At 53.5% G+C, this 11,931-nt stretch overlaps 5 protein-coding genes; 2 read left to right on the top strand and 3 right to left on the bottom strand.

The window, feature by feature from the left end:
• The window catches only part of RCC_12142 (uncharacterized protein), a gene marked incomplete at both ends in the record, with an annotated part of 1,650 nt that extends 477 nt beyond the window's left edge, over positions 1-1,173 (bottom strand). Inside the window, one exon of the mRNA XM_023765569.1 lies at positions 1-1,173. This exon is cut by the window's left edge and continues 477 nt beyond it. Within this exon, the coding sequence (XP_023621337.1) occupies positions 1-1,173 (1,173 nt within the window).
• A 608-nt stretch (positions 1,174-1,781) lies between these two features.
• RCC_00416 (probable Phytoene desaturase) lies at positions 1,782-3,629 on the bottom strand (the record flags this gene model as incomplete). The annotated part of the gene is made up of 1 exon (XM_023765568.1): positions 1,782-3,629. The coding sequence occupies one exon, from the start codon at positions 3,627-3,629 to the stop codon at positions 1,782-1,784; it is 1,848 nt and encodes a 615-aa protein (XP_023621336.1).
• A 700-nt stretch (positions 3,630-4,329) lies between these two features.
• On the bottom strand, positions 4,330-6,265 carry RCC_00415 (related to Bifunctional lycopene cyclase/phytoene synthase; the record flags this gene model as incomplete). XM_023765567.1 has 2 exons in its annotated part: positions 4,330-6,151; positions 6,243-6,265. The coding sequence occupies 2 exons, from the start codon at positions 6,263-6,265 to the stop codon at positions 4,330-4,332; spliced, it is 1,845 nt and encodes a 614-aa protein (XP_023621335.1).
• Positions 6,266-7,260: 995 nt separating this feature from the next.
• Positions 7,261-9,375, top strand: RCC_00414 (related to lignostilbene alphabeta-dioxygenase I; the record flags this gene model as incomplete). Its single annotated transcript, XM_023765566.1, has 1 exon — positions 7,261-9,375. The coding sequence occupies one exon, from the start codon at positions 7,261-7,263 to the stop codon at positions 9,373-9,375; it is 2,115 nt and encodes a 704-aa protein (XP_023621334.1).
• Positions 9,376-9,848: 473 nt separating this feature from the next.
• Positions 9,849-11,871, top strand: RCC_00413 (uncharacterized protein; the record flags this gene model as incomplete). XM_023765565.1 has 3 exons in its annotated part: positions 9,849-10,128; positions 10,177-10,531; positions 10,614-11,871. 3 exons carry the CDS (start codon positions 9,849-9,851, stop codon positions 11,869-11,871), a joined length of 1,893 nt encoding a protein of 630 aa, XP_023621333.1.
• Between the last annotated feature and the right edge of the window lie 60 nt (positions 11,872-11,931).

The raw sequence follows: 11,931 nt of genomic DNA, 5'->3' as shown, positions 1-11,931 counted from the left end.
ACTGCCAGGAGCACTTGTTCGTGTGGGATCTCGGTTGGTATCGAGCGAATGTGCCTGGTGCTGATTGTCACTGCTAGGAGCATTTGTTCGTGTAGGATCTCGGTTGACATCGAGGGAATGTGCCTCGTGCTTCGATCCACTTTCGCTCTCATTGTTGATCTCCGCTCTTACATCACGTTGCACCTCTGGTGCGTTAGAGCTGCCTCCAATCCTCTGCCGTTTCTTCGTTGGTGGCTCTTCCAGATGATCCTCGGAGTTTGCACCCATCTGAACCGATGGGGAAGTGTGACTCGGAAATGATGGTGCGATCGGCTTGGATCTGAAGAAATTCATCTCGAGATTGAAGGGATGCCGGCCGTTGATTTGACTTGGAACCTCGAAAGAGAATTCCTGCTTGATAACCTCTTCATCGTCCATATCTCGCTCTGAATAGTCAATGCGGTTGCTGTGAAAGGTTGAAAATTCACGCTTCTTAGCCGGCCCAGAGTGCGTTGTATAAAGAGTGTTGCTTCCTTCGGCATGGATTCTCCTAYGTTCCGAGCGAGTTGTGACTGTCCTTTGTCCTGATCTCACATCCTCGGGATTTTCTTGCGCACTCCGCTCGAGCTCGACTTTGGAAGGTGTGGACGTACCCATAATGTTGACGAAGCGCTGGATACGAACGTCAATCTCCCCATCAGCGTTCCGGAATGGGATGTCCTCCCGCTCGCCGCGGTGGCTTTCATGACACGGAATCGTACCATTACAGATCAGAGGCATGATCCTATACTTGATGATTTCGGTCCGCCTTTCCTTCAAATTGCCAGCCTTACCCGTCCTTATCAACTCCTCAATTTCTGACCATTGCTCCCATCCAGCACCTTCATCTTTGCCAAAGTAGCTGTCCTCCTCGCAGAAATCTAGAAGTTCCTGATCGATGCCATCCCACCAAGTGAAGTTGGGTGGCGGTAGGTCGTCGTTGCCTTTGACGCGGTAGCCAAGCGTGCATTTCAAAGCCCGGCGCGAGACTGATCCTTTGACGAACTTGTCCTGATACTGAGAATTGGGCCGGACGCACGCAAAGACATCTTCGTCGTGTGTAGTGCTGGAAGCGTTACTCCACTCCCACTTCTGAGTGAATATCCGAAATCGATCGCCGTCGATCTCAACCGAGTATTGATTTTGAGCTGTCATTTTGGAAGTAGTTGGGCAGGTATGAAAGCTTCGCTCTCGAGTTTCTGCGGCAAGTGGATGGTGCCGAGTGTCAGTGGTGAGTGGATAGCGCCGAGTGTCTGTAGTGAGTTGATGGTGCCGAGTTTCTGTGGTGAGTTGAGAGTGCTGAGTGTCTTCAAGAAGGCAATGTCTGTGGACACGCAGGGAAGAGGTGTTGTTATGTTGATGTGAAGTGACAAAGATGTGTGATGGGAAAGGTAGTGTTGAGTATGCGAAAGTTTGAGGTTGAAGAAGGGTGAGGTTGAAGAAGGGTGAGGTTGAAGAAGGGTGAGGGTGAAGAAGGGTGAGGTTGAAGAAGGGTGAGGTTGAAGAAGGGTGAGAGTGAAGAAGGGTGAGGCGACTGCGAGAGTGTAAAGTCGACAAAGAGGGATGAAACTGCATGAAAGTGAGGTGGACCTGGAGTAACGAGATATTGCATGTGTAAGTCGACGGAGAGGGATGAAACTGCGTGAAAGTGAGGTGGACGTGGAGTAATGAGATATTGCATGTGACAAGGCTTACTCCGACTTCACGTATCAACACACCAAATCCTATATCCTATATTAGCTTTCCATGATATACATCCCTCCTCACAACAACCTCCCCACCAACAACAACACCACCCACCCCAGCATCCACGGCACAAGCGCCATCACCACCCACCCCATGATCCACCCCAGCCAACCTTTTTGCGCATCAACCACATCCAACATACCCTTCTTCTTCTCCACCACCTCCTGGCCCTCCCTCCACGGCACACCAACCCTCAAATCCCCACAGATCTGCTCGACAACCAATCTCGCGCCCGCAAGCACAATCGGCACTCCCGTCCCCGGATGCGCACTCGCACCAACCATATACAAGCCCTGGACATCCCTCCCCCAGGGCCCCAAACTCCTCACAGCATCAACAACACTCTCTCCCACCCTGCCCACAACGCCCAATTCCTTGCACACGGGATCCAGAAGCGCGGGACGTCTCGCGCGAGTCGAGGGGCGAAAGCACAAGACGTTGAAGAAGGAATGCGACAAGCCCAGAATCGCTCCTTTGTCGAGATTGAACCGCTCCTTCCATGTGTGCGGATCATTGCTCTGCTCATGCACAATCAACGGGCCGAGATCCACTCCCGTCCTCGCCTCGACGGTTGCCAGAATCGTCTTCCTCGCCAGAGATATCATCTTCGGCCAATCCTGCACATTCGTAGGATCCACCCCAGCACCACCCTTGCCACCACCCTCGGTTTCCGTCAGATTTCCCACGGGAACCAACACCACCACGGAATCTTTCCCCTGCGGCGCCGCGCTTCCATCGACTCTGCTGGGAACGTTGACATAAAAGGAAGGTTCGTCCGGGATCAAGTGTCGTTTGAAAATGCTATCAAAACTCTCCTTGTAACATTCGGCGAGGAAGATGTTGTGTGCTTGCAATTCGGGGACTTGTTTCGAAAGACCCCAGTAGAAGGAGATGCTACTGCAGCTCCCGGGGCGGGATTTCAAATTCTCCGCATAGCTGGGAGATTGTTGCGTGGAGAGGAGGGTGGAGTAGGCGTAGACCAGATCCGAGTTGTTCACCACCACGTCCGCGGTGAGCATTTCCCCCGATTCCAGTTCCACTCCTTGCGCTCGCATTCCCGTTGCATCCAACACAATCTTCTTGACGGCCGTGTTCAATCGATATTCCACCCCCAATCTCTCCCCAACCCCGACCAGCGCCTCCACCACCCTCCAAAACCCACCTACGGGATACCAAATGCCCTCAGCCAATTCCGTATACTGCAGCAAGCTATACGTCCCCGGCGCATCAAAAGGACTCATCCCCATGTACATGCTCCCAAATGTAAACACCCGCCTTAACCTCTCGGTCCGGAAATATCGACTCACCCGGCCCCAAATACTCTCAAAAGGATGCAACCTCAACACATTTCTCAAAAAATCCCACCGCAACATGGCCACGATGCCCTCGAAATTCCTCAACAACACATGTTCCACACTCAACTCGTAATGCCGATGCCCTTCCCCCATCCACTCCAAATACCTCTCAAACCCGCCTTTGCCCTCCCACTTCTCCACCTCGCCCTTCATCACCCCCAAATCACTCGACAACTTCACACACTCACCATCATGACACCAGACATGATAATTCGGCTCGCATTTCCTCAACTCCACCCCCTCAACCTCCAAACTCGTGCCCAACTCTCGGAAAGTCCGCTTGAACATTTCCGGCAGCAGCAGTAAACTCGGTCCCTGATCGAATCGGTATTCCCCATCGGGGGAATGCAGGAGCGAACATCGMCCACCGGTATGATTATTCTTCTCCAGAACCGTGACGGAGAAGCCAGCGCGGGCGAGACGGGCGGCTGTTGCAACGCCACCTGCTCCGGCGCCGATGATCACTGCCGTCCGTTTCTTCTGAGGAGGAGCATTGCTCGTCTTGGACATGATCTCGGAGGAGGATGAAGCAGTCGGGAAATGAGGAAGTGGCGGGGATGTTTGTGAGTGATGATGGCGTGAGGTGAGATTGAGATGATGGCCATTGAGAATGGAATTGGCACACGACGAACCTGGAAGCTTACGGAGCTACGTGGTCCGGGGGTTTCACATGTCAACAAAAAGTCATGACGATCGCTGTCCGCGCGATCGGGTGGGGAAGGAAACGGACATGGGTCCGCTGTCCTGACCTCCTACAGTATCTTGGCGGCTAGCAGCTCAGTCAGCCGTACGAAATGAGCAACTAATCATATCTTTTACACAGAATGGTGCCTCGAAGAGATAGCTACCAGTTGTGCCCTTGTTTGTCCTCGTTAGAAACGGATCTTACTCCGAAGATGATATGCCAGTAGAATGAAACCGAACATGGATATAATATCGTATAAAAGCATTGACGACGGATGTTGGTCTCACGCACTTTTTTGTCCTCCATCCTTTACATAGAGGGGAGACATACACAAGTATAATTGTGGATGTCGCGATATATCAACAGTTTCCTACAGCCTTCACTATTCTACACCCATATCCATCTTGTCATCACACAACTCAACATCCATAGTATGAACAATCTCTTACAGCCATCGCTACATCTACATCCATATCCATCTTTTCACAACACAACCAACAAGCACGAGCATAGACAACAACATCATCACACTCCTCCCCTCCTGGCACCACACAGCGCCCTCCAAGCAACGACAGTCCTCTTCCACTTGGGCACACTAGCCTTCTCCCCTCCTCGAACATTCCCCTCCCGCAACTCCCTCCCAATCTGCATATAACTCTCCACCGCAACTCTCATCCCTCCTCTTCCCTCGACCGGAAGTTGTTCGATGGCGCCCACACTCCCGGCATACAATTCAAAGGCACGATCCAGCAACTTCCTCCGCACACCCTCCACTTTCCTCTGGAATCCTGCATCGTCCTGCCCAACATTCACCAATCCATGGAGGAATATCTCCGGAGTGAGTCCCTCTTCTTTCAACCATGCCGGTGGAACATAACATCTCCTCAACCTGGCATCAACGGCAAGATCTCTTGCGATGTTGACGTACTGCAACGCGATGCCCATTCTCGACCCGGCATCCATCAGCTTCCTTTCATCCTCCCTTGATTTGGCATGATGGAACAGGACGAGCTGGATACAAAGTTCCGCCACGGTCCCCGCGACTCTGGCACCATACCGGTCCAGATCGTCAACACTCTTGATGGGTCCCGCGACCTTTTTCCTCTCATCATCAAACTGGAGGTCCATTTCGAAGCCTTGTAGTAGGCCGTCCAGTGGTCCGCGAGCCATTCGGTCGGTGGGAAGGAGCATGAGGGTCAACTGAGCGTCCGGTGGGAAGTTTTGCACAGTATACAGCGTGGCAGGACCGCGGTTCCGATCCTTGGCATCGACTTGCATTCCCTGTGCATTCTTCATCGGAGYAGCATAGCAGAGGTCAAGGTAGTATTTCAATTTCCCCACCCACTCCTTCGCTTCGGCGCGGCTCCTCGCATTGTCGATCAGATCATCCGCGACGCGACAGAAGGAGTAGAGCAGGACCAAATCCAGTCGCAGTCGGCCGTGGAAGGTACTCGAGGCCAAGTAAAAGGATCGGGATTTCCTCTGCAGGCGAGCGACGGATTGACGATAGCCATCGATCCGGTCCTGGTCGTATGATCCAGCGGGGAGGAGGAGTGCTTTGACGAGCAGTGCTGGACTCGGCAGAGCGGGAACGCGAGGAAAGTGTGCGGGGTGGGCATTCAAGACTGCAATGGAGTTGTCGAAAGCCACCAAGCCCGCGACTATCAAGGCGTTTGTGAGAAGGAAGAAGATGGCCTCTTCAATCTCCAGATTGGGCCAGAGCTCCACACCCGTCTTGGTTCCCGAGGAGATGACCCATGTGCCGCGTCGGAGAGCCAGAGTATCGACCAGCCAGAGGTAGAGGGTGGGGATGGCAATGGGAACGAGGGTGCTGGTGATTGGCAAGTTTAGAAGGAATTGATATGCCAGACTCCACAGCAACAGCAAGAATGGCAGAGCCCAGATGAGGATCAAGCCCAGGTATGTCTTGTCTCCACCCTTTTGAATCCAATCCCACGCACTCTTGATGCCCATGGCAAGGGCAATCTGCCCGGCAATCTTGACCGTCTTCCATCTTCTTCCCGATGCTGTCGACCGATCCTCTGCCACCAAATGGCATTCTTTCAATGCAGGTCGGGAGAGCAAAAGGTAGAGCAGCGTGGTGTTGTAGGTCTGAATGACGAAGAAGAAGACTTCCTCGTAGGGAATGGCGAAGAGAGTTCCACCGAAGACGGCATCGGGAGGGTAGGACCAGATGTTGGTGCGGATGAGGTAGGAATCCCAGGGAATGGTCGACGTCACGGCGATGGAGATGAGGAAGAGGACGCGATAGGCGTCGAGGCGGGTGAGGAGCGGATACGAGATGAAGGTGAGGATGAGGGCGGGAGGGAGGTTGTAGTGGAGGTGACTGTGGTTAAGGTCAGTCTTGTATTATTGCGGGATTTCTGATGTGAATCATGGTGATGCATCCATGATTGAGATGGTAGATGCACACTCACACCCTCGCGTAGTCCCAACCCATTCTGACCTGTTTCTTGGGATGGATTTGTTCCCGAGCTTGCTAACTTTCACCAGATGCCTTTTCGTCGGTCATGCAAGAAACGCAAAAGAAGGAAATAGAAAGAAAAGAGTGTTGTTGCTGCGATTTCCTCCGATTCCTGGCTTTTGCAGTCTCTGGACGCTCCATCATCACTCTCGGGACATGTTGAGGTGGATGAAGACCAAGACCAGAGGCCAACCTGCCCGGACAGGCTCTAGGACAGGGCAAGGGCCTGTGAAGACTACCACCTAAGCTACGCAGAAATGCCCGTCGGCCAGCCAGCCAGCTACCTACCTTACCTGAAATATTTCGTGGCTACCTACCTTGGACTTAGTCTACTACTGAGCTTAGTACCTCACCGCACTGMTCACCCAACCAACAAACCAACCTTGCGACACGCAGCACTCGCAACACCTCCATTGCCCCCGGAGTTCGGCATGGGCATGGGCATGGCCCATGCATGGAACGGAACGGATCGTTGGTTTGAGAGATGAGAGGGGCACAGCCGACGGAACTTGCCATCGGTGGAACCGCGGCGTTTCAGACCTCCGCTTTTTCGTTCGGACGGGAGGTACGAACTTAGATTGGCGCTCGATCTTCCAGGTCTGCCAGGCCGCCGGGCCCACCGGGACCACGACGTCACACCACAACTGACTTGGGACTTGGAAGCTTCTGCTGCTAGGCGAGACAGCTTCCGCCCAGCCCGCCGTTCGCGACCGTTGAGATTGCCTTGGCCTGGATGATGCGAGGATGATGGACGGGTCCACCTCGCCTGCGGTAAAGTGATGGTCTCCTGGCATGTGAAAGTCGCCTGCGATTGTATCGCCCGGGTTCTCCTCATCGCCACGACTCGAAACACAACTGGGATGCTGCTATAGGGGACGGGGAGCCGGTGAACACGTCTTGGATATCCCCGAATCGATGATTGCGATACAATACAGCAAGAGCCAGCACAGCACGGTGTTCATCACCTCCCCATGCAAGAGATGGCACACGCAGGACAGAAACGAAAGCGGACGMCTCCCACCCCACACATTCCGCCGACACCACAAGCCAAACACCCCTACCTCGCCGGCAACTTCGCTCCCATCTCCCAGACATTGCCATTGACCAAATGCACGTGGACCGGTCACATACCCCAAGAACTGGCCGATGGCCAATACGTCCGCAATGGCAGCAATCCCGTGTCGAATGAGGATCTGGGCCGAGATGCGCACTGGTTTGATGGCGATGGCATGTTGTCCGGTGTCCTCTTCCGCCGCGACACAACATCGGGAGACATCACGCCGGAATTCGTCAATGCCTACGTACTGACCGATGTCCATCTCTCCGCCACCTCGTCCCCACGCTTGATTCGTCCCATCCTGCCGTCCATTGCCACGCTGGTCGATCCCTTGGCCAGCTTCATCTACGTCACGTGGAGAATTATTCGGACCATCTTGCTTGTCATCCTCTCCCATCTCCCCGGCTCCAAGCAGGCCATCAAGAAGATTTCCGTGGCCAACACCAACATCGTCTTCCACGATGGACGCGCCTTGGCGACGTGTGAGAGTGGTCCACCCATCCGCATTCAACTTCCCGGACTGGAGACGGTGGGATGGTACAATGGATCCACCGCCCAGAATGAGCCTCCTCAACCGCTTCCATCCGCAGAGGAATGTCGCTTCTTGGGTCAAGACAGCGGATTGATTGGGTTCATGCGCGAATGGACCACTGCGCACCCCAAAGTCGACCCCGTCACGCAAGAAATGCTCATGTTCCATTCCAGTTTCGCCCCGCCATATGTTCAATACAGCATCGTCCCGGCACAGCAAACTTCCTCCACCTCCCACCTCCCAAGGAGGAAGATGCTCAATGCTGCTGTCCCGGGTGTCACTTCCGCCAAGATGATGCACGACTTTGGGTGCTCCTCCACCCACACCGTCATCATGGATCTCCCCCTCTCCCTGGATCCTCTCAACACCTTCAAAGGAACGCCGACTGTCGCCTATGATCCATCGAAACCTTCGCGATTCGGCGTCTTTCCTCGCCACTCTCCTCAACAAGTCACATGGTACGAGACGGACGCCAGCATTGTCATGCATACAGCAAACACCTGGGATGAAGTCGACGAGACCACAAGACAAGTAACGGGTGTGAACATGCTCTGCTGTCGCCTCACCTCCGCAACTCTCGTCTTCGCGGCCGGAAACATCGCCGCTCCAGCGCCCATCCCGCGCAAACCTGCCGTCGTGGCGAAACGGAAGCGCATGTCCTTCTTCTCACCCTACAATGCCGCCGTGGAACCGACACACGTGGAGCGCCATGTCGATGAGAAGGAGCCTCTTCTCCATACTGTTGAGAACACCAATCTCGACGACGAAGAGGAGTTAATGGAGGAAGACCAATGTCGTCTCTATTACTTCCACTTCTCCCTCACCAACCCATCAACCATCATCTCTCAATACGCCCTAACCGCCATTCCCTTTGAATTTCCCTCGACCCATCCCGCCAAAAGTATGCAATCCGCAAGATACATCTACGGCTGCAGCACCACAACCTCTTCCGCTTTTGGCGCCGCTTTGGGAAAAGCCACCAAAATCGACGCCGTCGTCAAAGTTGATGCTGGAACATTGATTGAGCGAGGAAGACGTAATCCGCCGAAAAGTGTCTCGGGAGTCGTGGATTCCCGGCCGGTGGAAGACATTTCCGTCGGAGACGAAGTCATTGGCATGTTCAAACTCCCTCCAGGATGGTTCGCTCAGGAACCGAGATTTGTTCCGCGCGATGGTGGGCAAGGAGAGGACGACGGATGGYTGCTATTCTATGCTTTTGATGAGAGTCAGTTGGATGCGACAACGGGGGAAGTGGAGCGGGAGGAGGGCGTGCATTCGGAATTATGGATTCTGGATGCGAGGGATATGGATAGTGTGGTGGCGAGGGTGGTTTTGCCGCAGAGGGTTCCGTATGGCTTGCATGGGAGTTGGTTTCCGAAGGAGGAAATTGAGGGCCAGAGAGGGGTTGTGGAGTTTAGGAGGGAGATACAGGGGACGGAGGAGGGGAGAGGAGTTTGGGCTGCTGTTAGGAGGGGTTTGGAACGGGGTTTGGCGTAGGGGACTCATCTTGATTTTGGATTGGGAAGTGGCAAGGAGTAGTGGGACTCGTTGTTTCCTCGCRCGGTGGGTAATGATAATGAACGGATCAGAATATGAAATCCAGCTTGATGCCTTGTTGGCCTCAGCCAGCCCGGCATTTCTTCCGTACTCAGGTCCCAGAATTAGAGTAATGCCCGATGTCCGGCACGATACCTTCCTCTTTCATTCAAGCCTCGTGCACTTGCCACAACCGCCTCGTGCCGGCGATTTCGGCTATCGCTCGCGTGGTGGATCGGGAACATTTCATTGGAGGGAGCGCTTAGTCTATCATCCGGTCTGCCTCAGCGAAAGACCACTTTCCTGGGATCAATTCTACTACATTATTTCCCTTATCCTTCCCTATCTTTGACCTTTGTTTGACGTCCTCCATTAAGGTGGAAAGCTTGTCGCCGTTGGAAGCATAGCCAAGTCTGAAGATCTTCACGACAAGCATGCTGGCCAAGTTCTCCACAGCTGCCACGGCCCTGCTGGCAACATTAGCTTGGGGTTGCGAGGACCATGACTGGACCTCACCTCTTCTTGGGGGATATGTCAATCATGCCTTGATGAGTCGCCATGAGATCAACAGACGTATACAACCCGGTGCGGAACCAACTCTACCACAGCAAATCAAGGACATCCACTGGGGTCAGATCAACTTCTTGTCCACGACTGACACGCATGGATGGCTCGCTGGACATCTTCTAGATGAGAATTACAGTGCCGACTATGGTAAATTTGGATTTGAATTGCTTTGGAATCTTGGCTGATTCACATCAGGCGACTTTGCGGATTTCGTCCGCAAAATGAAGGCCAAAGCCGATGTACTTGGTGTCGACTTGATTCTTGTTGACAGCGGCGATCTCCACGATGGGACGGGTTTTGGAGATGCCACGACTCCGAACGGAAAATACACCATCCCAATCTTCAAGCAATTGCCATATGATCTGCTGTCCATTGGTAACCACGAGCTGTATACGGCGCCCATCGCCAATGATACCTATCATAACTTTGCCCCAAACTGGGGCGGACGCTACGTCACGAGCAACGTCGACTTTATCGATAATGGCGTTCAGAAACCATTCTCTGATCGGTACGCTTATTGGCAGACCAAGCAGGGAGTCCGAATCATGGCGTAAGTAACTTCCTGGGAATGGTTGACTCGACATCTTCGGCCATRCCATACCGTCCCCATGTTACTGACACTTTCGTGGCAGTTTCTCTTTCCTGTTTAACTTCACAGGAAATGTAAAAACTGTATCAGTTGTTACCCCAGTGGGTACAGCTGTCCAACAGTCATGGTTTGAAGAACAAGCTAGCCGTCAAGACATTGACATGTTTGTCGTGACGGGCCACATCACTCTCCGTGACTCTCCAGAGTGGAACTTGATCTACTCTGCGATCCGCCAACATCACCCTACCACGCCTATTCAGATCTTCGGTGGTCATCGCCACATTCGAGACGCCGTTGCATGGGATGCCACTGCCGTTGGTACCGCCGCTGGACGATACTGCGAGACTGTCGGCTGGACCAGTATCGACGGCCTAGGAAATGCCACGCGAGCCAAGTCTCCCATGGGTACTGGAACGATCAAGGTCACGAAAGCTTCCTCGATCCCCAACATCAACTTCACACAATCCGTCTCATCCGACCTCAGCTATACCCGTCAGTATCTGGACTTCAACCGGCCTACCTTTGAAAAGCATACCGCTTCATTGAAACAAGGATTCAACACATCATACGGCCAGGGAATCTCCAACCAGATCACATCGAACATCAGCAATCTTCCCGAACTCACCCAGACACTTGGCTGTGCTCCAGACTCCTACTACCAGACACGCTCTCCCGAGGGATCGCCCAACAATCTCTACACCTGGCTAACCACCGACGTATTCCCCTCCGTCGTTTACGCAAAAGGCCGAAACGACTCTTCCCACCCACGCATCATCATGACCAACACAGGAGGTTTCCGCTACGACATCCTCAAAGGACCCTTCACCCTCGACAACGCCTACCAATCCAACCCCTACCAGAATCTCTGGCAGTACATGACAGCTCCCTGGGGAGTCGCCAAAGACCTCCTGGCCAACATGCAATCCGACGCCGTCTACAAGAAGAACAAACGCGACACCAGCACCCAAAGCGTCTTCAACAACGACACCGGGCTCTGGAAAACTCCGGGCTACCTCACCACCGACGACTTTGGCCAAGATGGCGACAACACCATTCATTTCGACCAGGGATATTTCAGCAATGACCACTACGTCGCGGCGAATGTGTCGACGGGGGATATCGTGAGCGAGGATACGCTCGTGGATGTCTATGCCACCAACTTCTTCACTACTGCCGCTGCCAAGTATTTGCGGGGAAATGTTACGGATTGGGTGAATGTTACGAATTCTACGGGAGGGAGCTTTTCGAGTTTTGATACGGTGCCGCTTTATGCGAAGTTGTTTTGGGATAAGGATTGTTGATGGGTATTGTAGATTATTTGCCTAGATGTCCTTCGGTTGACGTGACCGTTCTTGGACTCC

Source organism: Ramularia collo-cygni (assembly GCF_900074925.1).
Source record: "Ramularia collo-cygni strain URUG2 genome assembly, contig: RCC_scaffold01, whole genome shotgun sequence".
Taxonomy (NCBI): domain Eukaryota; kingdom Fungi; phylum Ascomycota; class Dothideomycetes; order Mycosphaerellales; family Mycosphaerellaceae; genus Ramularia; species Ramularia collo-cygni.
Note: the sequence above shows the minus strand (reverse complement) of the source record. Positions and strands in the feature narration are given on the sequence as shown.